The 27,265-nt window shown below is 37.6% G+C and overlaps 1 protein-coding gene across 1 annotated transcript; it reads left to right on the top strand.

Annotated features, from left to right (window-relative positions):
* Positions 1-10,645: 10,645 nt before the first annotated feature.
* GATAD1 (GATA zinc finger domain containing 1) lies at positions 10,646-26,685 on the top strand. The gene is made up of 5 exons (XM_070729331.1): positions 10,646-11,027; positions 14,866-14,991; positions 16,879-16,938; positions 22,322-22,505; positions 25,072-26,685. Exons 1-5 carry the CDS (start codon positions 10,800-10,802, stop codon positions 25,260-25,262), a joined length of 789 nt encoding a protein of 262 aa, XP_070585432.1. The 5' UTR covers positions 10,646-10,799; the 3' UTR covers positions 25,263-26,685.
* The last annotated feature ends 580 nt before the right edge of the window (positions 26,686-27,265 follow it).

Genomic DNA, 27,265 nt, shown 5'->3' with positions numbered 1-27,265 from the left:
CCTACGAAAGTAGACTTACAATCCTGGGTCTTGAAAGCTTAGAAATACAACGCCTTAAACATGGTCTAAGTATTGCCCACAAGATCATATGCTGCAATGTCCTGCCTGTCAAAGACTACTTCAGCTTCAACCACAACAACACAAGAGCACACGGCAGATTCAAGCTTAATATTAACCACTCCAAACTTGGCTGTAAATAATATGACTTTAGTAATCGGGTTGTCTAAGCATGGAACTCATTACCGGACTCTGTAGTATCATCCCCTAACCCCCAACATTTTACCCTTAGACTATCCGCGGTTGACCTCTCCAGATTCCTAAGTGGTCAGTAAGGGACGTACATAAGCGCACTAGAGTGCCTTCTGTCCTCTGTCCTATAGTCTCTCCTATATCTCGTATTTCTTCTCTACTATATCCTCTATAACCTTCACTGTGTATTATTGTGCATTGGACAAAATAAATAAATAAAATAAAAATAAATAGGTGAGTAGCATTAGGGAGAAATTGTTTCTAAAGTTGCATCTCTGAAACGCTCTCCTAAAAAGAAGTCCACCAACTATTAGCCTATGACTTTATCGCATGCACTGTCTGTTCAAAAAAAGATGCTGCCCGGCCCCAGAAAATCCCAGAGCCAAAGGCGAGAGGGGTGGTGTCGGGCTGCCTACCCTCCCAGGGCACTTTCTTCCTTCTCCCGCTGCCGAGAAGAGAGAAAGAAAAAGAAAGAAAGAAAGAAAGAAAGAAAGAAGGAAGGAAAGAAGGAAGGAAAGAAGGAAAGAAGGAAGGAAGGAAAGAAAGAGAAGGAAAGAAGGAAAGAAGGAAAGAAGGAAAGAAGGAAGGAAGGAAAGCAAGAGAAAGAAAGAAAGCAAGGAAGAAATAAATAAATAAAGAAAGAAAGAAAGAAAGAAAGAAAGAGGAAGGGAGATAGAGACAAGAAATGAGTGGAGAGGAGAGGAGGAAAGAAAGGCAAGGAAAGGAAAGGAAAGGAAAAGAGAAGAAAGAAGGAAAGAAGAAAACTGAAAGGAAAGAAGAAAAAAGGGAAGGGAAGGGACTACAGCTCCAGCTCTGGAATATAGGACTGACTTTCCCAACAATATCAATAACATGTGAAAGAGTTTTTAATTATGTGTTTTCAGCTTAATGCTAAAAGTGAAAAAGATCAGTTTCTTTTCTGTGAATTAATTTGCCACTGACGTTGGTAAATTCCCCCCCTATTAATATTACCCAGGGTAGAGTATTAAACAATTTGGAAAGATTAAGGCAATTATTGCAAGGTGGCAATTTGAAACATCAAAGTGTTATGTAATGTATGTGCCATTACAATCAGAACAGAACATCCTTTGTTTTATTTAAAAATATACAACTAATAGAACAAGTTGTTTGTCATTGCTTATCTCTCTGTCTGTTAAATGGTTTATCTGAGTTCTGCATGAACCTCTCTATCACTGCACCAAGACGAGGCCTCCCTTGCCCCCCGCTGACAATCAGGAAGCACTTCTGTGTTCTTATAGGACTGTTACAGATTGTGTACAGGTAATCCTCAACATATTTTACTAAATCTGCACTTCTATTTCTACTAGTTTTTCTGATCATTCCTATCATCCTTTTCCTCCCAATTAGGACTGTATGACTGTAGCTTGTTGCTTGTATCCTAAGATTTTTATTAATATGGATTATTTCTTCATTGCTTATTTGACCCGTATGACAATCATTAAATGTTATATCACATGATTCTTGACAAATGTATCTTTTTCTTTTATGTACGCTGAGAGCATATGCACCAAGACAAATTCCTTGTGTGTCCAATCACACTTGGCCAATAAAATTCTATTCTATTCTATTCTATATGATCACAATTGCTCCCAAAATTTCTTTTGTTAACTAATACATTTGTTAAGTGAGTTTGCCTCATCTTATAGGGTTGTTAAGTGAAACACTGCAGTTGATGTTAGTAACCCAATTATTAATTCCCCTTTGACTTGGTTGTCAGAAGGTTTTATTTATTTGTTTGTTTATTTTTAATTTCCAAGCAATGTTTATTAAGCTTTTCTGATGCATCTGAATGTTTTGTTCTAACTGGAAATGATCATGGTCAGACGTTCAAATTTCAAATCTGGCCTTTCATTGACCCAGTAGAACAAAGACGGAAGGAATCAGCTGTGTCTGAAGAGCAGATGGAAGGAAATACCAGATGGACTTTATGCAAAAGGCCCCTTTACTAGGATCAGCAAACATAATTCGCTGCTACATCACGCAGTCCTAGGTGCTTGGGAAGCGCCCGACTGGTGATGAAATACGAAATCCAGCATAGTGATCTCGTTTGCTGTGTTGTACTGACATAATAATAATAATAATAATAATAATAATAATAATAATAATAATAATAATAATCCTCATCATCATCATCATCATCATCATCATCGCTTACAAGTGGAACACTCAAAAAGGAGACAGAAGGACTAATACTGGCGGCACAAGAACAGGCCATTAGAACAAATGCTGTCAAAGCCAGAATTGAAAAATCAACAGACGATCCAAAGTGCAGACTCTGTAAAGAAACAGATGAAACAATCGATCACATACTCAGCTGCTGCAAAAAGATCGCACAGACTGACTACAAGCATAGACATGATGCTGTGGCACAGATGATCCACTGGAACTTGTGCCGGAACTACCATTTACCAGTGGCAAAGAACTGGTGGGATCATAAGCCCGAAAAAGTGGTTGAAAATGAGCAAGCAAAACTACTGTGGGACTTCAGACTTCAGACTGACCGAATTCTGAAGCATAACACACCAGACATTGTGATCATGGAGAAAAAGAAAGTATGGATCATCGACATCGCAATCCCAGGAGACAGCAGAATTGAGGAGAAGCAGTTAGAGAAATTAGTGAAATATGAAGATCTAAAAATCGAGCTGCAACGACTCTGGCATAAGCCAGTGAAAGTGATCCCAGTGGTACTTGGCACGCTGGGCGCAGTGCCAAAGGATCTCAGTGGACATTTGAAAACCATCGGAATTGACAAAATCTCCATCTGTCAATTGCAAAAGGCTGCTTTACTGGGATCGGCAAACATAATTCGCCGCTACATCACGCAGTCCTAGATGCTTGGGAAGCGCCTGACTGGTGAGGAAATACGAAATCCAGCATAGTGATCTCGTTTGTTGTGTTGTACTGACATAATAATAATAATAATAATAATAATAATAATAATAATAATAATAATAATAATAACCACCATAAGGATGCTGCAAAGGCCATAAGTGTGAAAATTTTTCGTAATTCATTTTTTTTCTTTCCTTTGTAACTTAGGATAATCATTAAATGAATGATTATAAGTTGAGGACTACCCTTTTAGCACCAGTTGCCATGCATCTGAATTTTGACCACATGCCCATGGGGATGCTTCAAAGATGGTAACTGCGATAAATGATCCCGTTACTTTGTTGTAACTTTGAACAGTCACTAAATGAACTGTTGTAAATCAAGGACCACCCATGTAATAACAAGCATTGAAATATGATTATTTTTAGAGAAAACTTTCATGTTGACAGTGTTTATAATGATGGAAAGCAGCGGCCAATGTCTGTAAGCATTTGTTTGTGTAGATTTCTATTTTTAAACATAGAAAAAAAGTCAACCTGTGAAACTGTTTTGAGCTGTGGAAATTTAAAAATGATGTGAGCCTGTAGCTAAAGTACTAATGTTCAGACTTAAATCCTGATACCTATTAATAGCTCAACAACACCGCTCGATCAATAGGCTTTGATGCAGACTCTTCTGTAAGCTTTCCTCCCGTAAAGGTTATTATTGTCTAAAGATCTAAGTCAATTAGAGTCCTGTTAATTTGTGTTTCGTGTGCTTTCTGTTTTCAACTCCTGATTTCAATTTAGAAAAAAAAAAAACCAAAATAGAGCTTGGAGACAATGAGAAATAAACAAGAACTTTCAGTTAGACACTTAGTGCTTGGTGGAAGTTCTTATTTCTTGTATAGAAACATAGCAACATAGAAGATTGACGGCAGAAAAAGACCTCATGGTCCATCTAGTCTGCCCTTATACTATTTCCTGTATTTTATCTTACAATGGATATATGTTTATCCCAGGCATGTTTAAATTCAGTTGCTGTGGATTTACCAACCACATCTGCTGGAAGTTTGTTCCAAGGATCTACTACTCTTTCAGTGAAATAATATTTCCTCATGTTGCTTTTGATCTTTCCCCCAACTAACTTCAGATTGTGTCCCCTTGTTCTTGTGTTCACTTTCCTATTAAAAACACTTCCCTCCTGAACCTTATTTAACCCTTTAACATATTTAAATATTTCGATCATGTCCCCCCTTTTCCTTCTGTCCTCCAGACTATATAGATTGAGTTCATTAAGTCTTTCCTGATACGTTTTATGCTTAAGACCTTCCACCATTCTTGTAGCATGTCTTTGGACCCGTTCAATTTTGTCAATATCTTTTTGCAGGTGAGGTCTCCAGAACTGAACACAGTATTCCAAATGTGGTCTCACCAGCGCTCTATATAAGGGGATCACAATCTCACTCTTCCTGCTTGTTATACCTCTAGCTATGCAGCCAAGCATCTTACTTGCTTTTCCTACCGCCCGACCACACTGCTCACCCATTTTGAGACTGTCAGAAATCATTACCCCTAAATCCTTCTCTTCTGAAGTTTTTGCTAACACAGAACTGCCAATGCAATACTCAGATTGAGGATTCCTTTTCCCCAAGTGCATTATTTTACATTTGGAAACATTAAACTGCAGTTTCCATTGCTTTGACCATTTGTCTAGTAAAGCTAAATCATTTACCATATTACAGACCCCTCCAGGAATATCAACCCTATTCCTCTTCTCATTGAGAGTTCTGCACAATAGTTCATATCTCTCCAAACAACTAAAATAACCCGTACAGCCCTGTAATATACTAATTTCCCTTTGAGCTCTGTAATTGTAATATATCTTGCTTGCCCATTACAATAGCAGAAGACCAAAAGCCAAAATTAAGCCGCATAAGATAAACCAGAGTATAATTATCAAGAATATCAAAGCTGCTCTTCAATGTTATTGCTGAGAGACAAAGCAGATGTTGGTTTATCTGTTTAAAATGTTCTGTTCTTTTAAAGACTTTCCTTTTCTTAATCACCAATTCTCTGCTATTAAATTCACCTATATCGTTTGATTTAGTATGAAACATAAAAATAAGCTTTGTCGAGGTGCTGGATGAATCTGTGATCACCATGGAGATAATAGAAGAGTAGAGTAAAATAAAACTTGCTCCAATAAAAAGAATAATTAACAAACCCAGGTTAAACGTATCTTACCATGTTAAAATAATTAAAATGAAATGTCTATATTCCACATCCTTACTGCCATTTTACTAAAAGTTCCTACTTTTTCTTCGAATTTGCCTTGAGATACTTTTATTTTTTCTTTAAGGATGAGCTATTTTTAAAAAAAACAAATAAGGATGAGCAAAAAATCAATCCTACAAATGCACATTTTCTATGAAAAATTTCATCATATAAATCACAGGTGTCAAACGTAATCACATCACCGGCCATATATATTGTGCCATTTTTTAACTTTGCGTAGCTGGGGTGGATGTGACCTAAATGTGACATATCTGGTTTGTGGGCTGTTAGTTTGACAGGTCTGTTATAGATAGTTTGTTCCAGGGATAAAATGTGAATTTCCCCCCCTACCGGTTATGTAGACGTGACTTGTTTTGTAGGTGTGGCTTATTTTGTAGGCATGGCTTGGGGGTCAGGTGGGTGTGGCTTCAGATGGGCACGGTCATATCATGTGACTGGGTGGGTGTGGCCAATTTAGCAGACCATTTTGCCACGGAGCAAAATACCCCAACACTTTACCCTTAGATTATCTACGGTTGACCTATCCAGATTCCTAAGAGTTCAGTAAGGGGCGAATACAAGTGCACTAAAGTGCCTTCCGTCCCCTGTCCTGTTGCTCTCCTATATCTCCTATACCTTTCTTCTATTCCTATATCTCTTCTTCCATTCTTTCATTGATATGTTCTATTACTATACCTTTTCTATTCTTTCATAGATATATTGTACCATGAATATCTCCTCTATAACCTTCATCATGTATTTTACTATGTATATATAGATATATACCCACTATACCCTCATTGTGTATTGGACAAAATAGATAGATAGATAGATAGATAGATAGATAGATAGATAGATAGATAGATAGATAAATAAATAAAAATAAATAGATAACTTCTGAAGTTCCTTACAGCTGTGCTGTTTCAAAGCATCCTTTGAAACTATGTCTAGTGCCAGCCAGGTTTGTGGTCCTCCCTCCCTTCTTTTCTTTCTTTCTTTTGTGGGAAGCAACCCCCTCCCAAATAAAATATTACTCATAATAAAAGGCTCACAGAAAAACAAGTAAACATCAAGCTATAACAAAGAAGCTGCCTGAAGCTCATTCCACATTCCTGCCCAATAGAGATAAGTGGAAGCCTGACGTTTGGCTCCATTCACACAAGCAAGCAAACAGATCCCTGGAAAACCCATTTAAGACAGGATATTTTGAAATTTCCCCATGGCAAGATTTGGCAGCTAAAAAAACACAGCAGTAGAATCATAATAAGCAGCCCCACACTCAAGACCCGGCACACGATGAAAGTCATTTAGCCACAATGGGAATCACCCAAACCCTTTTAGAACTACAAAGCCCATATTGCACAAACCCCAAAACTTCAAAAACATACAACCATATAAGAATCCTTCCTTTTATCCACTGCTAAATGTCACTTCACTTTTGCAATTAAAAACCTCCTTCAGAACAGCTTCCGAAGGCTTTTCAATTTAAAACAGGAGTCTCCAAAGTTTGCAACATTAAGACTTGTGGAGTTCAATGCTCAGAGTTCCTCGGTCAGCCATGGGGCTAAGTTTGGAGAGTCCTGATTTAAAGCGACAGCATTTGCTTTTCTTCTTTGCCAAGCAATCTCCTGTCTGGAAAATGAACCCCAATTTTTTTTCCTTCTAACACCTCTTTCTTTCTTTCAGGGGAACTGGCAGGGGGGAAAGGCTTTAATTTTTTTTTTAAAAAAAAGAGAAAATGATGATGTCGGGGCAGGCGGGTGAAGCCCTTCACTGCCATTTAGGTTCTCCGAACTAGCCACCACAACCATTACCTACTCACCCGAATTGGGTTGAACTGGGAGGATTTCATCCCTGGCTTGTTCATGTGATAATTATAAAAACCGTAGCACTTTGTGGCCAATGACAATGCCCTTTCAAGTGGGTCCCATCATGTCCTTTGGAAGGTAAAAAGCTTGCTTCCTAACGTAGTCCCAGGTTACCAGCAAGTATTTGCAGGTGAGGGAATGATTTTTCAATCTGTTTCTTAGAAACTCAGGCACTCCAACTTTGACACAAAATATATAAAAATGTAAACCCTGAATTTGAGAGAGACCTTTTCACTTTTGTAAAGGAGATTTTTTCCTTTCAAAAAGGATATTGAGACTCTAGAAAAAGTGCAGAGAAGAGCAACAAAGATGATTGGGAGACTGGAGGCTAAAACATATAAAGAACGGTTGCAGGAACTGGGCATGGCTAGTTTAATGAAAAGAAGGACCAGGGGAGACATGATAGTGTTCCAGTATCTATGGGGTTGCCACAAAGGAGTCAACCTATTCTCCAAAGCACCTGAGTGTAGAACAAAAAGCAATGGGTGGAAACTAAACAAGCAGAGAAGTAACTTAGAACAAAGGAGAAATTTCCTGACAGTCAGAACAGTTCATCAGTGGAACAACTTGCCTCCAGAAGTTGTGAATGCCTCAACACTGGAAGTTTTAAAGCAGATGTTGGATAACCATTTGTCTAAAGTAGTGTAGGGTTTCCTGCCTAAGCAGGGGGTTGGACTAGAAGACCTCCAAGGTCCCTTCCAACTCTGTTATTATTATTAAAAATACAAATCAACATGTACATGGGTAAAACAAAAAGCCTTTATGGAGAGGGAGTCAGGCATTTTTATACAAACAAATGTATTTGGATACATCAGAAAGTAAATGATCAAACAAAAGATATTGATTACAGGCAGTCCTCGACTTACAACAATTCTTTCAGTGACAATTCAAAATTACAACAACACTGAATAAGTGACTTATGACTCTTGCAGCATCCTCCATGTCATCAAAATTCAGACAATTGGAAAATGATTCATATTCATGATGGTTGATGTGTCCCAGGGTCTTGCAATCACCTTTTGCAACCTTAAAAGCGAAGTCAAAGGGGAAATCAGATTCACTTAACTATGTTACAAATTTAATAAATGAAGTGATTCCTTAAAGTTCTGGCACAAGAAGTCCTAAAATGGGGTAAAACTCACTTAACAAACAGTTTTGCTTAGTAACAGAAGTTTTTGGGCTCAATTGGAGTTGTAAGTCCAGGACTAGATATACCTATCAGACTTGAACAACAGAAATCATCAATGCTACATAACCTTCTAAATGGCAAATTTATAAGTTTCCATTTCCTGGCCTGGATTGTATCATTTAGACTTGCAAGTATAATCAGGGACTTTCAGAATATACTCTCTATTTGTTCCTTATGCCATATTTGTCTGGTAAACTGGCAGGTTTTTCTTGCCATGTATATGTATACATCCATCAAATATATGTTGTCATATATGTGATTATATGTAGCAGTGGATTCCTATTGGTATGGATGAGGATGCTGTGGTGGCAGTAAAACTGGAGCTGTGCGCGAAGCTTTGGGCATCTGGCATGCATGTATATGCGTCCCTGCAAGATTTTGCTTCTGCGCATGCACAGGAAACCAAAAAATGACCAAAATCTCTCACATGTATGCGTCCCCTTGTGAAATTTTGCTTCCTGTGCATGCCCAGAAGCAAAAAAATTGCCAAAATCCCTCTCGCATGTCCCTTTGTGAATTTTTTTCCACCTACCTCTGTCACCAGGCATGGGGAAATTGATTCCCCTGGGCCGTGTCCGCTTTGTGTATGCTTTGTATGAAATGCATGAGTGGTTTTTATGTGAAGAGTTTTAAAGTGTTTTTAAGTATTGGATTTGTACTGTTCTTGTTGTGAGCCGCTCCGAGTCTGCGGAGAGGGGCGGCATACAAATCAAATCAATCAATAATCAATCAACAAACAAACAAACAAACATATATAGCCGGGATGGCGCAGCAGGTAGAGTGGTATTGCAGGCCACTGAAGCTGACTGTAGATCTGCAGGTCAACGGTTCAAATCTCATCACCAGCTCAAGGTTGACTCAGCCTTCCATCCTTCTGAGGTGGGTAAAATGAGGCCCCGGATTGTGGGGGCAACATGCTGGCTCTGTTAAAAAGTGCTATTGCTAACATGTTGTAAGCCGCCCTGAGTCTAAGGAGAAAGGCGGCATTAAAAAAAAATCGAATAAAATAAATAAATAATATATATATAGGTATATGTATGTAGATTGTTCCGAGTTTGGGTTTTATCCCGTGTAATTACATATATGTAATTACATATAAAGCATATATATATAATTACATGTAATTAGATCTATCCTAGTCTCCCTTAATTTTCAAATTCAGCAAAAAAAAACATGTGATAATTACATTTAATTATATATATATATGCTTTATATATGTAGATTGTTCCGAGTTCGGGTTTTACTCAGAATAAAATAATACTGTACATTTTTTCTAATGCATTATATCTGTAAATTGTACTTATGTTGAAATTTATTTATTTATGTAGTGTATTTTGGAGCTGGTGACCCTTTGAGAGCAATGAAATTTCATTTTAATGTATGCCAATTAGCGTACATTCAAAGTGACAATAAAATTATTCTAAGTCTCTATTGTTTTGTTGCTGCAAAGGCAAATGTTTTTTTTGCACCTGAAATATGGGTTTCAGATAAAAATAGAAAGCAATGTTTCCTGAATCTTAGGTATAACACTATTATTTTTATATGTGGACTGTGTTGAGATTTTTTTTAACGTTATCAGTTCTGTAATATTTTTTAAATAATTAAGATTTCTATACATGTATTGTATTGCATTTCTCGTGCTGTACGCTGCAGAGTTGGTTGAGAAGGGCGGCATAGAAATCAAATAAATGAACGAACAAACAAACAAACAAACAAACATTTAGAGTTTTTAATAGGAAAGTGTTTTTAATAGAACAAGAAGTACAATCTGAAGTTAGTTGGAGGAAAGATCAGAAGCAACCTGAGAAAATATTATTTTACTGAAATAGTAGTAGATGCTTGGAACAAACTTCCAGCAGACGTGGTTGGTAAATCCCCAGTAACTGAATTTAAACATGCCTGGGAGAAACATCCATCCATCTTAAGATAAAATACAGGAAATAGTATAAGGCCAGACTAGATGGACCGTGAGGTCTTTTTCTGCCGTCAATCTTCTATGTTTCTACAGAAGTTTAATAAATAAATTAATATTTATATATTTATAATATGTTTATTAAAAATTCCAGGCAGTAAACCTGGTTGCTAACGAGCTTCCTCACGGCCGGCTGGCTCTGCCGGGGAGCCTCAATGGAGGCCGCCGCCTCCCCTATCTCGCCTTTGACAGACACCACCACAGGTTCCCCCTCCCCGCCGCCGCCACGAGCCGTGCATCCTGCTGGGCATCCAGCAGGGGGCGGCCTTCCCCGCCGCCGCCGTCCCGCTTTCCCTCCGTTTCCTCAGCAGCGCCGGCCCCCTCGCCTTGGGCGCCGCTTCCGCGACCGAGCCGTCGTGGCGGGTGGGCCGAGTGTCAGGAGCCGAAGGAGCAAACGGGCGGCCGCCAGGATGCCGCTGGGCCTGAAGCCGACGTGTAGCGTCTGCCGCACCACTTCCTCGTCCATGTGGAAGAAAGGCGGCCAAGGCGAGATCCTTTGCAACAACTGCACGGGCCGTTCAGGGCCGCCCGCCGCCGGGGCAGCTTCCTACGCCGGCACCTCCGCGGCCTCGCAGCACAGCAACGGCAGCGGCGCGGGAGGCGGCGGCAATAGCGGCGGAGGAGGAGGCGGGAAGCAGGTGAGGTCGCCCCGAAGGAGCCGCCCCGAAACAACCGGACGGTCGCGCGGTTCACTTTTATTTTTTTTTTAGGCTGAGCAGCTACCTTAAGGTTAGCCCGGCTCTGATGCTGCGGGCCTCGACCTTCTTTCTCCGCCGCCTTTCCAGGCTTTGCACGAAGGACTTTCTCAATCAATCTCCCAACAGCGAGGAAGCTGTTGTGTTTTGGTTTTTTTCACTATTCGCATCGTCAAAGAGACAAAGTTGCTTCTTCTATGACTTGTGGACTTCAACTCCCAGAATCCCTGAGCCAATCATGTTAGCTCAGGAATTCTGGGAGTTAAAGTCCACATGGTACACATTTATCACCTTTAATGATAGCTTGAACTGTGGAACTTTCCCTTTGGAGATTCACTTCAAAGGTGATTTCATCCGATCTGATTTCCAAATTGAGGTTATCTGAATCAGATACATTTCGAATCTACACATGTGTGCCTCAATTTCTGAACTTGTTCTAATCAAATTGAATTGGCAGCGTTCTAAAGAAAGAATAGAATAACGGAGTTGAAAGGGACCTTGGAGGTCTTCTAGTCCAACCCCGTGCTTAGGCACAAAACTCTGCACCACTTCAGAAAAATAGTTATCCACCATCTTATTAAAAACTTCTAGTGTTGGAGCATTCATAACTTCTAGAAACACGTTGTTCTACTGATTTTATTTATTTTTATTTATTTATTGTATTTATATGCCCCTCACTCCAAAACAGACACAGAGTGGCTATATGCAAATCAATGCAAAATAAAACAATGCCTCATGATAATTTCCTTCATAATTTGGTAAAGGAAATGATCATGAGGCATTGTTTTATTTTGCATGTCATAGAAGAGCCTACCCCTGGCATATATCATTCTGGACGGTGGTTATTAATCACGCTAATAACACTGGGAAACAGCAATTTTGTTGTCTTAAATCTGTGACTTGTTTTCAACTAACTTTTGACCTTCCTCTGGATCCAAAAATAACCACAGTTTTTGTCTATCATGTCAACTTTTTAAGCTACAGGTCATACAAATCATGCGTATAAAGTAAAAGTAAAGTAAAGTAAAGTAAAAGCTTGCCAAATACTGTATACTGTTTACAAAGAATGATTTTATTCATACAAAGGCGATAATAGTTACTGCAAGTTAAATTGTGTTCATAGAAATAGTTGTGTTTTTTTTAATCAAATTGTAATTATACATATTAAGGTAAAGATTTTCGCTTATAGCTTTTTCTGGAATATTTAATCTGTGGACATTCTCACTTGATGCTCCAACAATAGTCAGCTGTCATATGTACATCCCATCTACCTACTGTGCCTCCATGACCTTCAAATCTTGATGGAATTGCTCCTCACTGGCTGCACCAAGATTTTCTGGAAAGTTAGCAAGATGGCGCTGTATAAAAAATGCAATTTGATGCTCATGTTTCCTAATTAACTATATTATATGTATATAATGTGTAGAGAAAAAACTTGACGTGGTAGAAGAAAACTACAGGTTTGAAACCAGCATGCCTAATTAACTATAAAAAAGCTCAAAAATCAAACTCAACAGAAATTGTGTTACAAATTGTTCTCTAGTGCAATTTGCGTTAGTGGCAACGTTTTACATCGCATTTCTCTTCTCCCAGTGGTAAGGCAGGAGCATTAAACTGTTTAAAATACACACACTTGAAAATATACTTTTTAAAAAAAAGTACAAATGACTAAAACTTTGGAAAGTGCGCTCAAGATTAATCCAAAATTACCGATAGAAGACACTTAAGAAAAATTTGTTGTATCTGCTGGGATTTTAAAACTCAGGGTTGACTCAGCCTTCCATCCTTCTGAGGTGGGTAAAATGAGGACCCAGCTAATTTGGGGCAATATGCTGACACCACTTAGAGCGGAGCTGTAAAGCTGTATATAATCTTTATTAAATATACTATACATAAAAAAGACAAACAAAGCAAGAAGTTGGACTACAAGATCTCCAATTTGTTTTATTCCCCTCACCTCACTTTCTTCCTTCGGCAGCGACTGTCCTTCTCCTCTTCCTCCTCCTCCTCCTCCCACACAAATTCTGAGCTTTTATTTCTTTCCCAATGGGTTTGCACACATTATTTGCTTTTACATTGATTGCAAACCTTTCTACTTAAGAACCTGGTCATGGAACGAATTAAGTTCTTAAGTAGAAGTACCACTGTATATGTAGAGTTACAGTTTTAATTGTGAATGAAATGCCTTTTCACTTGAGAATAAAATTTAATTCATGGGGTTGAAGTATGCCAACTTAAAATTTACTTAACTTTTAAAAAAACTAAGTAACCACAATTACTATTTATACTAAGCCCCCCCCCCCAATATATTGGGTGGAACTTCCAATTTTGTGGAAACAGCCTTCCTGTGGATGATCCCCCTCCTTTATTGATCTTTCAAAAACTCTGGAAAGCCAAGTTGTTTTAGAGGAACTTCTATTTTGGGATGTTATTGTTCTCTGTATTGTGCTTATTTACTATTACTACAAAGATTAACTGATTTTTTTATTTTATAAGCTGGCTGTTAATGAATTCTTTTTTTTTTGTAGGCCACAGAGAGTCTTTTGAAGGGTGATGAGCTAGTCATATGTTTAGATAGATAATGTAATACATGAAGTAGGGTATTGAGATACAGTGGTACCTCGGTACTCGAACGCTTCCTTTCTCGTACATTTCGGATAACGAACAAAATTTTCGGCAAAAATTTGCTTCGGTATCTGAACAAAAATTCAGATACCGAACAGCCAGAGAAAATTTTGTTCATTATCCGAAATGTAATCCTGGCAGCTTCAGGGGGCTGAGGAGCTCTCTAAGAGCTGCAAGCTGCAGGAAGGGTGGGGGCTGCTTAATCCCGGCAGCTTCAGGGGGCTGAGGAGCTCTATAAGAGCTCCAAGCTGCAGGAAGGGTGGGGGCTGCTTAATCCTGGCAGCTTCAGGGGGCTGAGGAGCTCTCCAAGAGCTCCAAGCTGCAGGAAGGGTGGGGGCTGCTGCAATCTTGGCAGCTTCTGGGGGCTCCTTTCCTCATTGCTGCCTCTTATTACCTGTAAGCAGCTTCAAAAACTTTCTCCTTCCCTGTGGCTGCAACAGCGGCGGCTTCCCTTCCAGTAGCAACAGCGCCGGGAACGTCACATGATGAAGGGAAGCCGACGGAGCCATTTCAGCAGTTGCTGCCGCTCCAGCAGCTTCGCTTCATTACGTGACTTCCCGGCGCTCTTGCTACTGGAAGGGAAGCCGCCGCTGTTGCAGCCACAGGGAAGGAGAAAGTTTTTGAAGCTGCTTACAGGTAATAAAAGGAAGCAATGAGGAAAAGAGACCCCCAAAGCTGCTGGGATTGCAGCAGCCCCCACCCTTCCTGCAGCTTGGAGTAGCGAATTTATCCCATTGGAAATAAAGAAAATAGATTTAATTGGTTCCCAGCGAGTTAACAGGGGCTGGGAACCAATTAAATCCATTTCCATTCTTTCCTATGGGATAAATAAATTCGGTACTCGACCAAATCGGTTCTCGACCACACTTCTGGAACGAATTGTGGTCGAGTACCAAGGTACCACTGTATTTCCCAGAATTCATGGAAGTGATTGCTAAAACTGCTGGCACCGTGTCTTGTTTGCTTGTGAGTCATTTTAACCTATGAGGAAAGTATGACAAAGATTGAAATTACTAAAATGTGTTTTCAAAAATAAGAACTTAGTTTGTACACTTTTTCACTTCTTCAAAAGAAACTATGTTTCTTTTACATAATGATGTAAATGGAATTCAGACTTAACACTTTCCAAATATTTCTTATGTTTCCTATGCCATAGAGTAAGCAAGAAATTCACAGAAGATCTGCTCGATTGAGGAACACAAAATATAAATCCGCTCCTGCTGCTGAGAAAAAGGTTTCCACTAAAGGAAAAGGGAGAAGGCATATTTTCAAATTAAAAAATGTAAGTTTGATTGTGGACTCTTGTTACTGTTAAACAGTTTAAAAAATTCTTGATACGTTTTCTACATGGTCAACAGTTCTCTTCAGAAAAACAACAAATAGTCAAAATCTATTTTATATATGTACTTATATGTGCACAAGTTTAAAATACTGTGATATGTGGATATTCAAGTGTGATGGATGCTCATTCATTGTTAAATATATTGCACCAAGCTGTTATTATTTTCCTGTAATTCTGAGTCATGAGCCATTGTTTATACATCACAGTGATTGGATTTACATGCTTGAAAATAGACAGATTTATTGGGTGAATTTATTTATTTCCTCTGTATTCCAAAGGCAATGGGACCGTTAAAACTGTTCAATATGGAAAATGAAATTAATTGGATGAATTGGGAATGAAGGAAAGGGGAAACATTGTGGTTTAGAAATCTTTCTTGAGATGAGACTTGAAAAAGCTAATGGACTTATAGTTTTTGCAACTATTTAAGGAGGTTTTATTCTTAAGCTTTTATACTTGGGGTGACAGAACGGAGCTCGAGCATTTACTGCTGGATGCTCTTCCTAACACCTACATTAGGAGTGTCAAAATCAAACCCTGCAGGCCAAATGCAGTCTGCAGGATGCTTAGATCGGTCCCCCAGGGCCACCCAGGGCAATCCAATGAAGGATTGGCTCATAGGGCCTTTGCCAGTGAAAATGGAGCTTAGTAGGGCCATTTACAAGTTCCCTTTGCCCTGGTAGAGCGCTGCAGGAGGCTGCTGCAGCTGAAAATGGAGCCCTGAAGGGTGCTCCTGATATAAGTAATATTAAGCTGACCACATCCACCTGGCCCCCGAGATCAAACACAAACCTGATGCGGCCCTCAATGAAATTGAGTTTGACACCCCTAAATGACATAGAGTTTGCAGCAGACAATTAGTCATTGTGCCCTGAAATATAAATATTTGCAACCTAAGATCGAACTCAAAGCCCACTCTCTGCTCCCTCACCATTCTGTTCAATTGCTCCAACTCCACTCCGAGGCAAAGGATTACAGAGTTGCTTAAAAAGCCCCAAATTGTAAGCTTTTACAATACTTTACAAAAAAAAATGCTAAATTAAAAATTTTGTATTTTTTATAAAAGAAAGCTTTTTACAAGGAGCATATCCTTATCTTCATGGAATGAAATGTAGAATCTGGGCCAATTATCAACATGCTAATTATACTTGGTGTACTGTATTGGCAACCTTCAGTTTCGAAAGACCATGGTATCATGCTTTGGATTCTAACAGTCTATCCTCCATACTTGGTATACTAGGTATGCCATATTTGATCTACAAATTCAAATGTTAGAAATGTAACAGAATGAAATTAGATCATATTCTCTGTGTATATTATATATATTTATATTTTTTATTTATTGTCTATTCCAAATTTTATTTTCTATTAATTCAGCTGCTATTTTTCTTTTATTTATTCTCTTGTTCAAACAGACTAATAGAATTGATCTATCTTTGGAATATAACATTAGTTCAATGTCACTTTGAAGCTTTGTTCTAACAGGTCCCTATTGTGTACAGTACAGTACTTACATACTGACAATGTCTAAAGAAGATTATAATTTCATATCTGAACATATTAAGAGCAATATAAATTTCATCCAATTTATTGAATTTACAAATTCCAGTAATAGTCTATTATTGTATCTCCATTTATTGAAACAGAGACTGTTCTGCTATAAACTAGTGAATGGATATCAGGCAATATAAAATGTAGTTTCTATAATGTTTGATTTGATTACATGTTTGGATTTTGAAATACTTCCTGATAATACTAGTTAGCATACAGTTTTAGGTGCATTTTAATCATAGTTCAATTCAGTCATAAAATTTCTTTTTCTTTTAGCCCATCAAAGCTCCAGAATCTGTAGCCACAATCATTACAGCAGAATCTATCTTCTATAAGGTATGACTTTGATGTTTTTTAAAAAAATCATATTTATATACATAAATGTATCACTTAATGTATTTGTAATCTATTTCTGAGTACACAATTGTAGGATTCTCCCTTTAGCCTTAGAAATGTTGCAACTATTAAGCAAATACACTGCTAAAATTCAGGAATATTGAAGCAAAATGTTTTTTAAAAATCAAGGAAAATGGTTTATATGCTGATGGAAGAATTTAATGAAGTGTATCTATTTAGAAACATAGAAGATTGATGGCAGAAAAAAACCTCATGGTCCATCTATTCTGCCCTTATACTATTTCTTGTATTTTATCTTAGGATGGATATAGCTAAATGATACTAAACTAAATGATTTAGGAATTTTATAATCCCTTAGGAAAACGTCTGATCAGAATATCTTTTAAAAACATAATTAGGATTTGGAATCTATGAGGCTCTTTCCTGTGGCAAGTTAATGAATTTCCCAAAAATATTCTAAAATTAAAATATGTTTAATTAAAAATAGGTTTTAATTTGCATGAATGAAAAATTCAAGCAAATACGACATTTGCAAAAGCTAAGTTATCTTCCTCCTGTTCTAGGATTCAAGTCCATAAGAATTCTTATTGTAAATACTTACATTATTGAATAATTATATTCCATGTTTGAAATAATATTCAAATGTATTTATGTTACTCTAATTGAGTAATGAATTTACAGTTTATAGTATAGTGAGTTTATATTTTGGTAGTATAGTGTTACTGAACTGTGTGAGTATACCCATATGATAATATATTGAATAAAGTGGTTGGGAAATTCATGGCTATTATATGGATTGGAAACTTCCAGTTCTGTGTATTTCTAAATTGTAATGATATATTTTTATTGAAGAATTAAGAAATATTCCTCTCAAGTCTTCCTATCCTCGGGCTTGGATGTCTCCTTGGGAGTGGTAGACATGAAATTTCCCCCCAAAATCTAATTGTCTCTGATTTTTAAAAAGTCCCATCTATAGCAATTACTTTTCTTCCTCCCTCCCCTTTACACACACATGTATTTAGATTCTTCACAATTGCTTTGATCAATAGTTTGCACATTGGCCTGAAATAATTATACAGCACAGGTGTGCTAAACCTGCAGGGGAAATTTGCAAAGGGAAAACATCCAATGGGATTTCTTTTCCTAGTAGCAGTTAAAGGACTGTCTTAGAATCTTTTAGGTATCCTAAGCATAGAAACATACACTTCTAATGAATTAAGATTTATTAAAATGTAACATTTGACACTTACAGTTTCACTCTTCTTTGCCCATTCACTCATGTGACAATCGGAGCTGGTCAAACATCTAATCCAGTAACATAGATATCCTACCTAGACCAGTGATGGTGAACCTTTTTTTTGCTTGTGTGCCAAAAGGATGCATGTGCGTGTGATAATGTGTGTGTGCATTCCCACACCCATCATGTAATGTCCTCCCCCCTGCGCATGCATGTACAACCCCCACTACCTCCTCATGCATGCGCACATGCCTCACTGAAGCCTGAAGATGGTTAGAGTTAGGTTTCCTAAAGCCTATGGATGGCAAAGAAACAGCCCAACGGGCTTACCAGAAGTTGGTTTCTGAACTTCCGCTAAGGGCGAAAATCAGCTGGCGCAGATGCGTGCTGGCGCTAGCATAGGGCAATGCCTCACGTGTCCTCAGATATGGCTCTGCGTGCCACAGGCTCGCATCACAGTTCTAAGTCAGGGGTAGACAACATTGGTTCTTCTATGACATGTGGACTTCAACTCCCAGAATTCCCGTGCTACCATGATTGGCTCAGGAATTCTGGGAGTTGAAGTCATGAAGTCACAAGTCATAGAAGAGCCAACATTGCCTAGCCCTATCCTAGACAGAGGGTCTCCAGCAATGGTTCTTTTATTTTGATCTTTTATCTGATGGTTGCTGAATTAAATTGCCTTGCACAACAGTTATTTAGAACCTGCCCCTTAAGTATTTGTTTTTTCACCCCATAACAGAATAAGGGTGGAAAGATGGAACCAAAATAATGTGAACATGGAGGTCTCGAAAGACGAAAAAGGAAATGAATCAATTATGCATTCAGTAAATTGAAAAAGATTGAAATTGAATATTTCAATATATCGCATAAAAAAACCTCAAAGGGATTGCCTTGTTTTCATAATTAGGGAAGATATAGCACCGATGATATTTGGAGACAGTGCAGTGACTTAATAATAATTAGAATTTATGTTTTATTAGGCTTATGCTCCAATCACTGGAAACAGATAGAAACATAGAAACATAGAAGACTGACGGCAGAAAAAGACCCCATGGTCCATCTAGTCTGCCCTTTTACTATTTCCTGTATTTTATCTTACAATGGATATATGTTTATCCCAGGCATGTTTAAATTCGGTTACTGTGGATTTACCAACCACGTCTGCTGGAAGTTTGTTCCAAGGATCTACTACTCTTTCAGTAAAATAATACTTTCTCATGTTGCCTTTGATCTTTCCCCCAACTAACTTCAGATTGTGTCCCCTTGTTCTTGTGTTCACTTTCCTGTTAAAAACACTTCCCTCCTGAACCCTATTTAACCCTTTAACATATTTAAATGTTTCGATCATGTCCCCCCTTTTCCTTCTGTCTTCCAGACTATACAGATTGAGTTCATTAAGTCTTTCCTGATACGTTTTATACTTCAGACCTTCCACCATTCTTGTAAATTTTTATGGTCAAGTTAATCTGACCATAAAAGTATTCATTTGCTTCCATAACATTCTCCCATTCATCCATAGATCCAAAAACCATTGTCATTTCTGTCCACAAAGGGGTTCCAGAATTTTATAGAAATATTTATTTTCACCCTGATCAAATGATTCAACTTTCTTTTCTTTTGGTTTTTTCAATTTTAAAAGATATTTTTAAAATCCTGTATTATTTTTATAAGAAACACAAGAGTGGAGAATATAATACTAATATTCTTTCAGTTTTCCTTACAATAACAAACTTGTGAAATAATTTGGGTTGAAACACAGTAACTGATACAAAATAATTTGGTCAGCTTTTATGCCTAAAACAGTACTAGGACTCAGTCACCTGGTGTGTTAAGCACTAGCCCAAAAGTGGCTCTCGTGATTTTTTATTTTTAAATCTTGATCTTCAATTCATCAAGTTACTATTGCTGTTGAGTAAAACTCCAATCACACTTTTTTTCTCTCAAGAGAATTCAAAGTTTTAGAATTTTTAAACAAACAAACAAAAGATCCAGCGATAAATCCTTTTCCACATCATTTGTCATCATTTGTTTTTTGTTTTTCCATTCTGCAATCATCTTTGTTTTATAAACCACAATTTATTTATTTCCCAATATTTGTCCATTGATTGGAACTTGTTTAATCTCTTTTTTTGGTTAGTTTGTAATTTCTCTAATGTTTATGATGGTGATAAAGATGTATTTTTATTCTTTCATGTTTCATGTTGTTTCTTCTTAGAAGGCTTAAAATTGGTTAAAGGAAGAAATTATTATTGTCAATTTAATTGTAAGCTCATCTCCAAATTCTTTAAAAATTCTCTAAAACCTTACCTTTGTCATTTTATAGATTTCATTCTTCCTCTTTTGTTTCAAGGATAAAAGGAGAGGATTTTTTCCTCTATATTTATTTCTTTTTTCCTACCTGGGACTTTGGTCCCCTCTAGTGTCTCATTTCTGTAATCACAATATCTCTGTTTCTTTACTTTCAGATTTCAACCAGTTATCTCTTTTTTAATAGATTATATTTCCACAAATATTTTCTTTTCTTAATTCCTAATTTATCAAGAGACAAATTTGTTTTGTCTTTTAATTTGTTTTAAACTTTAGTCAGGTATTTAACTTTATACATTCATTTTGTTTCTCAAACATTTTGCTTGGGAGAACTCTTTTAAAATAATTATAAATCCAAATTTAGGAAGTGAAGCCAGACAGATCCATTGTTCTTTAAGGGCTTCACTATCACGAAAATTTGGTGGCACTTCTCATCTCCTGTTGCTTAGACCCGCTGTCTTGCAGTCTCCTTGCAAGGAATAGTTGTGAGCGTAAGTGGGAGATGTCTCATTTTTTTCTTATCCAGAGAGATTCTGTTGGTCCAGCTTTGTCATTTTATCAACCATGCTTCTTCTTTCCTCACTGCTTTAACTGGAGATCTTTGGAATATCTCATCCTTATGAGAAATGTACATGCAGCAAATCAGGCATGTCAAAAATACAGCCCATGGACCAGATACGGCCACATCCACCCAGGCTCCATAAGGGCAAAAAACAATCCTGATACATCACAACATGGCCCACGATGCAATCAGTTTGGACACCCCTGGAGTTGAGGAAGCCACTGCCTTAAGGACCATTATGAAATAGGATAGTTCCTGCTGGCAAAAGAGAGAGATAAGACTGTACATGCCTTAGTTTTTTCAACCTATATGTTAAATGTATGTTGGGGAAAATGGATTGAAGAAAATTTCTGTGGTTTTAAAAATGGAAGAAATTAATCTTACAGAATGATGACACTATTCTGATACGCATACTAGAATAATAAAAGTAAGCAAGTACAATGGGAAAAAATGAACTACATTTCTAAAGACAAGCTAATGAGAAGTATGGCCACCAACTTTATCCCCCCTTTTTAAAAGATTGACGTCGATAAAGTCAAGACATATGCGATATGTCAGCATTTAGTTGGGTAACAACGGGGCTTAAAGACAAATTCAGTGTCCATCTAAAAAATTTATACTCCTCCTATAATACTTTATGGAAACTAAAAATTGAAGCTTGATGTCTGAAGAATCAGGACAGATCTTGTTCAAATTTAATTTTGGAGGAAAATTTTCAGAACACTATGGATAACTATGAAAACAAATAGATGGATCATGGAATAAGTGAGAATGCTCTTAAGGCAAAAATGACTATGCTCAAATTATTTAATTTTGGTCACATTGTATTACCATAACTCTGGGAAAGGTAGACAGAATGAGAATAAGAGAACTATCACCAAGGTAGATGGACTCAATTATTGCCATAATGGTTGCATCCTTGGAAGACTGAAGGGCCAATTGGGGACAAGATCATCCTGGAAAAGATTTGACTGTATAGTTGCTGGAAATTGATCTAACTTGATAACACATAATCAATCAAATATGCTGTTTTTTCTGTCAGATGAGATGCTCTTGTTTTTGTCAAAATACATTTTTATCTCTAAATTGTTGGAAGTCACTAAATATTTACTATATTTAGGACATTTTTGTGTTAGAGAAGATAATATAAACTTTTTGTAGATAAAAGGCAGAGTTTGTAAAAATTAACAGAATCTATTAGCTGCAGTTAAGCCTTTTCATTTTACATTTTTAACAATCTGTATCTTTTCTAGGGAATATACTATCAAATTGGTGATGTTGTTTCAGTGATTGATGAGCAAGATGGTAAAACATACTATGCTCAGATTAGAGGTTTTATTCAAGACCAATACTGTGAAAAAAGTGCAGCTTTAACATGGCTCATTCCTACTACAACAAGCCCAAAAGACTATTTTGATCCTGCAACTTACATAATAGGTAAGTTCCAAGGACTAAAATATTATGTCTGGCTTGTCTTGTGGATAATTGTACAGCTTCATAGTTAATTTGTTTTTCTCCCTTAGAATGGCAACACCAGGGCTCTTTTTAGAGAAAATATGCTTGCATTAGAAACATGTTTATTTAACAACAGCCTCTTCTGTTCAATGTTTCTATGTGTTAAGGAAAAAATGCCAGTAAATGGGATCAATTTCAGAAGCGTTTGGCAAACCTTGTACATTATCTCTTAGCTTTCTTCTATCTGGGCACCTTCAAATGTATGGAATTTAGTTCCTAAAGTTTCCCAACCAGTAGAGCAACTAAGAATACCAGGCATTGATCTACAGATCTGGAAGAACGGGAAAGACGAGCTTTCCACCAATCAGCCTTATTAATCTCAAGTCAAAGAATCGGGGGGGGGGGGGGGAGGAGGAAATAAGGCACAGAAATATAACAAGCTGAATATGTAGTCTTTGCCTTGCTTTAACATAATCTGGAATAATCATGCAAAAAATAGGGTTATAGCTCTGTACACTATGAATGTATGTCTATCCGCTTTATTTATTAAATTATTGTCACATATTTTACTGATAATAAAAAGGGGAGAGTAGTATAGATCTATTTCAAGCTCCTTTGCTCTCATTAGCTAGCCATAGCCTTGCTGGGATTTGAACCTGGGGAGTCTGGCAGCAGCTTTAATCTCTAGACCAATGGAAAGCATACATGTATGTATGTATGTATGTATGTATGTATGTATGTATGTATGTATGTTTTTCATCGGTCTAAACACACACTCATACATCTAGTCTGATCAACTTGCAAAACCTAATTAGACACTTAAAATAAAACACATAAGACATGGCAGCCAGATTAAAAACATTTGTAAAAATGAAAATATAGTGTAGGGGCGGGGTCATATAAATATTAGCCTCAGGCCTGAAAACAAAGTAAGATCTTAATAGCCTTCCAAATTCCAGGAAGAGGGGGCACTGTACATATCTCTGGGGGAATGCTGCTGCAAAGGGCCGGGGTATGCTTCCTCATTCCCACAAGATTTGGATGTGAGTCCAAATTCCAGAAAGTCCACACACAATCTTGAACAGGGAAACAGCAAAACCACGATCTTGACGAAACTATGAATCAGATAAACTTCCACAAGGCTAAATCAGCAGCTGCTCTTTTTATCTGTAGCACTAATTACAGCAGTCCCACCCAACCACAGGTGGCCTCACTTATCTCCTGTAATAATCGTTCAGTAGTTCTCTTCTATGCATCACTCTCCGCATGTATGGGTCTGTCATAAATTCAGAATCCAGGGATGATAAGGAAGATTGATCTCCTCCTGGGCTGTCTGCCAAATTCCCCTCTTCCCTGCCACTCACACTTCCTTGGTCAGAGGAGACTTCGTCGGCAGATTCTATCGGGAGCAAAACAGGCCTGTGACATGTGGATGTTTCCCCCACATCCACCTCCACATTCCTTGGGGCAGGAGCTGGGCCAGAGCTAACCACAACACATAGGTAACACCAAAGGGTTCCACAATCTGGGAGCCCTCATGGACCCACAGCTGAGCCTTGATTACCATCTTTCAGCTGTGGCCAAGGGGACCTTTGCCCAGGTTTGCCTGGTATACCAGTTGTGGCTCTATCTGGACCAGGAGGTTCTGTGCACAGTCACTCAGGCTCTCATCACCTCCCGTCTTGATTATTGCAATGCGCTCTATATGGGGCTACCCTTGAAGAATGTTCAGAGACTGCAGCTAGTCCAGAATGCAGCTGCGCGAGCTGTCGTGGGGGTGCCTAGGTACACCCACATAATATCTACGCACTGCATGCTGCATTGGCTGCCAATTGGTCTCCGGGCACAATTCAAGGTGTTGGTTATCACCTATAAAGCCCTACATAGCTTAGGGCCAGACTATCTACAGGACCGTTTCGTGCCATATACCTCCCAGAAGCCAGTTACATCCCACAGGGTTGGCCTTCTCTGGGGCTGCCCCGACCCTTTGTAACCAACTACCTCTGGATGTCCGTAATGCTCCCACCCTACTGGCTTTCCAAAAGGCCTTGAAAACCTGGCTTTGCCAGCAGGCCTGGGGGTTGTGAGAGTTAACACCAAGTCATGGCTGAATTACGATTGTTTGGTATGTATGTCTGTACGATTGTATAGCTTAGTTGGGGATTTTACAGATTAGTTTGTGTTTTTACTATTTTTTATTGTTTTATATTTGACTTATACAGTACAATAAGTCAAATATAAAACAATAAAAACAGTAAAATTGAATTATTACGGTATATTATTACAATATTACAGTAAAATTGTATTATTTTACTATTGTAAGCCCACCCTGAGTCCCATGGCATTGGGCGGCTTATAAATCAAATAAATTAAATAAATTACATTTAACTGGCATACAAAATAAAGCTGTGCAAGGGTCATCCAAGCCGTAGCTGCTACTTACTGATTGAGCAATAGCTGCAGAACAAAAAGGACCTCAGGTTTCTTCTGTGTTTTTGGATGTATGTATCATAACACTGTCTGGAAAATCAATGCTTTTTTTTTTTAGGACCAGAAGAAGATCTTCCAAGAAAAATAGAATACTTAGAATTTATCTGCCATGCACCTTCAGAATATTTCAAATCTCGATCAACTCCTTTTCCTACGATTCCCACTAGGCCAGAAAAAGGTTATATCTGGACTCATGTTGGACCTACCCCAGCTATTTCAATCAAGGAAACTGTTAGTAGCGGCTTGTAGTATCACTTTAAAAAATGCTTTTATTTATATTTTAAATTACCATCTGATTTCTATTTATTGTTTAAATCTCTGCCTTTTTTTTCATTTTTTCCATTTTTGAAACTGTTTCTTTCCCTCACAGAAATACAATTTCATCTAAATGAATATTTCTAAATAAATTTAGTATTTCTGCAGTGTTAGAACTGTGCCCTTATATTAGGATACTGTGTACAGTAATTTGTATTTAATTTGATCATGGAACATAGGGATGTAGACAAGTATGCATTAAAAAGTGAGCTGAAGTCATAGGAAAGTAGAGGAAAACCTTGATACAGATATATCAAAACCTTATTTAAAATGTTTAATGGAAAAACATTATGGAAAAAAAATATGAGTACATTTCCATTGTTGCACATGTTCTGTGCTATCCCTATCTGAAGAAAACATTAAAAAATCTCCCATACATGAGATCCATGGTGATTTTAAGAAAACTGTAAGGATTAGTTCTAAAACAATTTTGGTGGATAATCATCTGTTTCAACATTATTCCATTATAATGGGCACTTTATTTGGATGATGGCTTTTGCCAGACCTTTAATGTGAATTCTTGAATCAACTTGTAATTCTGGTGATGTATTAATGCAGAGTCCCCAACCTCCAGCTTGCACACCATTCAGAACCAGGTTGCGGAAGTGGTAGGTGAGGACCCTATATTTGTAAAAGTGGTGTGTATACATATGGCAAAACATCCCACCACCACCACCCCACCCCATCTGCCAAGACAGAAAGGTTGAGGTCTGCTATATTAAAATACATCTTGTTGATTCATTCCAAGGGTAATCTTGGGGAAATGTAACTTTCTATTTCTTTACTTTAAATCTTTGCAGCTAATAGAAATGAATAAGTGGAAGCAGGAGTGGTAAAATAGTTGTTAAAATAAGTATAAATGCCACGTATCTTTTAAGTGATAGCTGAATAGCTATCCCTGATGTTCTAACTGCATCTAAAATGTTATTTTCAATTTATATCAAGCTAGAGTTACTTTTGCTTCAGACATTGTTTAGAAATAGAGATGGTTTGTTAGATTGAACTTGGGTAATACAGAAAGGTGGTGCAATTATTCTAAATCATATAATTTTGTCTCTGTTTTATTTGTACCCACTTAATTGTAAATTGTTCAGAAACCCTGTTTAAATTGTGGCTTAATGTAAAGCCCAATACCAGCCTGATTATTTGCATTTTTATTTGATACCAGGTTTAATTTTAACAACAAAATGGTTTGTTATACTGCTGCTACAACTCAAACGATTTTGAAGAAATTCAGATCTATATTTTTTTGCATCATCGCATAAAACAATAAATGGACTATTCATACCTAGAGACTAATAGGTGAAGGATGAATACACAAGAGAATTAATAAAAACGGACCTTCTGGTAAAAAGTATTTCTGATGTTCTGGAAAGGTTGTATGAATCAGTTCTATTGTTTATAAATTCTATTAGATTATAGGTATGACACTTGTTTTGCATTAGCTTCAATTTGTTTAGATACAGATACTCACTTAACTTTATTGTCTTGGACAGTGTTCGGTTACCGGTAATTGCAAACTGCTCACATTTACAACATCCACAGCATCTCTCCCACAGTCACATGTTGATCATGATTGTCAGCTAATAAGCATTACATTGTGCCTGACTTGTTTTTTCATCCCTCTCAAAGTGGAGTGTCTAAATAAGTGATCTTTTCCAGAGTTACTTTTCTCTGCAGCCCTCTAAAAAGGGCTAACCACACGTTAACAAGCTCAGCTTTGACTTTAGTTAATTAGAACTCTCTAGTTTGGTGCTGCTGATACTGACAAAACTAATCAGTTTCACACTAAAAGTTTTTGTTTGCCTCCTAAACAGCTTGCTAAACCAATAGCTGGTGCTAACACATTTAATTCTACTACCTATTGTGTGCCTGCTTATTCTTTTATTATCCCTTCCTGTCCGGTGAATGTAAATACATTAATTCTCCTATGTTAA

The sequence above is a fragment of the Erythrolamprus reginae genome, chromosome Z, assembly GCF_031021105.1.
Source record: "Erythrolamprus reginae isolate rEryReg1 chromosome Z, rEryReg1.hap1, whole genome shotgun sequence".
NCBI classification, from domain to species: domain Eukaryota; kingdom Metazoa; phylum Chordata; class Lepidosauria; order Squamata; family Dipsadidae; genus Erythrolamprus; species Erythrolamprus reginae.
This window is presented reverse-complemented; position numbering and strand designations above follow the sequence as displayed.